The sequence below is a fragment of the Penaeus vannamei genome, chromosome 16 (assembly GCF_042767895.1).
Source record: "Penaeus vannamei isolate JL-2024 chromosome 16, ASM4276789v1, whole genome shotgun sequence".
In the NCBI taxonomy this organism is placed as follows: domain Eukaryota; kingdom Metazoa; phylum Arthropoda; class Malacostraca; order Decapoda; family Penaeidae; genus Penaeus; species Penaeus vannamei.
In genome coordinates this window covers 26046739-26049238 of record NC_091564.1, presented here as the reverse complement: position 1 = coordinate 26049238, position 2500 = coordinate 26046739, and the positions used below count along the sequence as shown (strand labels likewise).

General features: G+C 41.5%; 1 protein-coding gene across 5 annotated transcripts in view; it reads right to left on the bottom strand.

Annotated features, from left to right (window-relative positions):
* Positions 1 to 121: 121 nt before the first annotated feature.
* Positions 122 to 2500, bottom strand: part of LOC113808317 (basic salivary proline-rich protein 1) — a 141132-nt gene continuing 138753 nt past the window's right edge. For all 5 annotated transcript variants that reach the window (XM_070131362.1, XM_070131363.1, XM_070131366.1 and 2 more), the window contains 3 exons: positions 1733 to 2161; positions 1491 to 1642; positions 122 to 1136 (listed from right to left, as the gene is read on the bottom strand). In XM_070131362.1, the coding sequence (XP_069987463.1) occupies positions 966 to 1136; positions 1491 to 1642; positions 1733 to 2161 (752 nt within the window). In that variant the 3' untranslated portion in view covers positions 122 to 965. The remainder of the gene's footprint in view (positions 1137 to 1490; positions 1643 to 1732; positions 2162 to 2500) is intronic.

Below are 2500 nucleotides of genomic sequence, written 5' to 3'. Positions count from 1 at the left end.
AGAACGGGTCATTTACTGATTCAAAATTATTAACGCCAGTCTGACGGGCCATCAATGCGAGTAAAGATCTTGTTTCAAATTAGCTATTTCTTGCATATTTGGTTTTGGGAATAAAAACGAATTTTGTGATAATGGACTTTAAATGTTTTATATAAAATCTCACCTTATAGACACGAAGATACTGATAATTTCTTAAAGTGAATTACATGCAATAGTTTTAAGTTCACCAAAGAAAGCCCGGAGATACCCAAGGAAAAGGTATTAGATAATCTTATTGCTCTTGATAATTTCATCGTGATTCGGCCCATACAGCCGCGCTTACGACCTGACCCGCGCGTACACAAGGCCAGTTGAACCACGTCTTTACACATGACCAAAAGCAAAATGTTTGGCCGTCCACAACCCCGTATACTCAGCACAGAAACACAAATATCTAGAGAGGCATATCCCTCCCATGACTCTGCTGCTGACATCGCCCCTAACTCGACCCATATGAACACATCAGATAACATGCGCACGGACACATGCCTGCACGGGCACACACACATCTGTCAAAATGCCAGGACGCATACCATCAAGATCATGTCTAGACTGACATATCTCACTAGATATGGTAAGGCCCAATGCAAGTGGCTCCCTGCCAACGTAGGTTTCCTGTAAAGTCTGGGGATTCCTAACCACGAAAACCGCACTACACAAGGGTAGATAATCACCAAATATAATTAGTAAAAGCAATTTCTGCACATTGGTAAAAGGTAATACAGAGAAGCAACATAAAGCAAAGAGACAAAATAAAAATGATCATATTTCAAAGCAATTATGAGTATACAAATATAAAAAATACAAATATATACTACCCAGTTACTGGTATTCTACACTGTCCGAATCTCGATCCCTCACCTTAAACATATACTTCTGTACAAGATTGACAGATATTCAATATTTTACTGAATAAAGTTGTCAGCTCACATGGGCATTTTTACTTCCTGACAACCTAATACTTTTGGCAGAGGCATTTTTACATATATATGGTCAGACTTCGGCGGTGGAACAGTGAGCATGGCTCGATCGCCGCTCTGCAGCTTTATTGGTTCACGGGTGTATGTTGATACTATGTCATCTATTGAAGAGAATGTCTGTAAAATAGAAACGACAAAAATAAGTTTACAATGTATAATTGAATGAAAAGCTTCATTTTGATTTTCATTTCACATTTCTGATGGCGATTGCAATCCCTTGAAAAGTGCAGGTATATTTGATAGCTCAGCTAAAATGCTGCAGCTTTTTCCTACATGAATAGTTCATGAATTCTTGTCCTATACCAAATTTTGACCTAATTCAGGTGAGATATCGGTTATTAAGGAATGGACATATACATATATAATACTATTATATTTTTAGCCATCTGTCATATCTATTACATTATGACAAGATAAAACATCATTATGGAATTCCTTCACCTATGAATCTATCTTCAACAAAGGCCTTACCATCTCATTAGTTTTTTCAGAACCAAGAGCAAAAAGCCCGTCAGGGCGACATCGAATGTTTATATTATAAGTACGGCTCCTGTACCGGAGACAAAGGGTGAGAGGATCACTGGAACGTGTTGAAGGCCGAATGAGGAATACACCATCTTCAGCTGTAATAGACAGTTTAGTGTGAGATATTTCCTTTGGTGATTTTCTCCTTTTCAGCCATACACTATCAGAGTCAACAGGATATGCCCTACCTTTCTCAAGCATTTCCCTGGATTTGTTACGAGATATGATGTGGAAGTAAGGCCGGTCGAATATGCTACGGTAGAGCGGGGTCAGCTCCACCATTCCTCCGTCCTCTCGAGGCACCCGTTCTGCACCTGGCTTCGGGTGTCCCCCAATGCCAGCACTTCCCCCTGTGTACCCCGGTACTGCTGGCGCCATCTCCGTGGGTGGGTGGTCCAGGTACTGCGGGTTTGTTGGATGCCCATGGGGCTGTGAAGGTCGACTGAACTGCTTGGGAGTCTGTTTCGGGATCGGGGGCGGTGGCAAGGTCGGGAGCTGAGGTGGCTGGGGAGCACCATTCTGAGGTCGTCCTTGGCTCAAGCCATGCATTGGCGGGGGAAGCTGGTGTGGAGGAGATTGGCTGCCCCCGGTGCCGCGTCTTCCAGCGTCCCTTGCACCTGTTGAGAGCAAATTCCCAGTTACATACGTCGCCTGGCCTCCAGTCAAATGCAAAATCTTGACTTAATACTTTCAATGAAAGCTAAAACAATTCTACAAATATTCTTGCAACAATTTCTAAAGCTAAAATTCTAGGTAAATGGTAAAAAAGTAGAACCTTGTTAACAAAAAAATGGAAAAAAATCATCATAAGAAATTCATTAGATAAGCGAGATTCGTTGACAGTGCATCTTTCTGTCCAAGTGTTTCCAGTGTCACAAATCACGTGATTCATTTTTTATTCCTATTCACCAGTCTGTGATACTTATGCATTTCATTTGGCATACTGGATGTATACA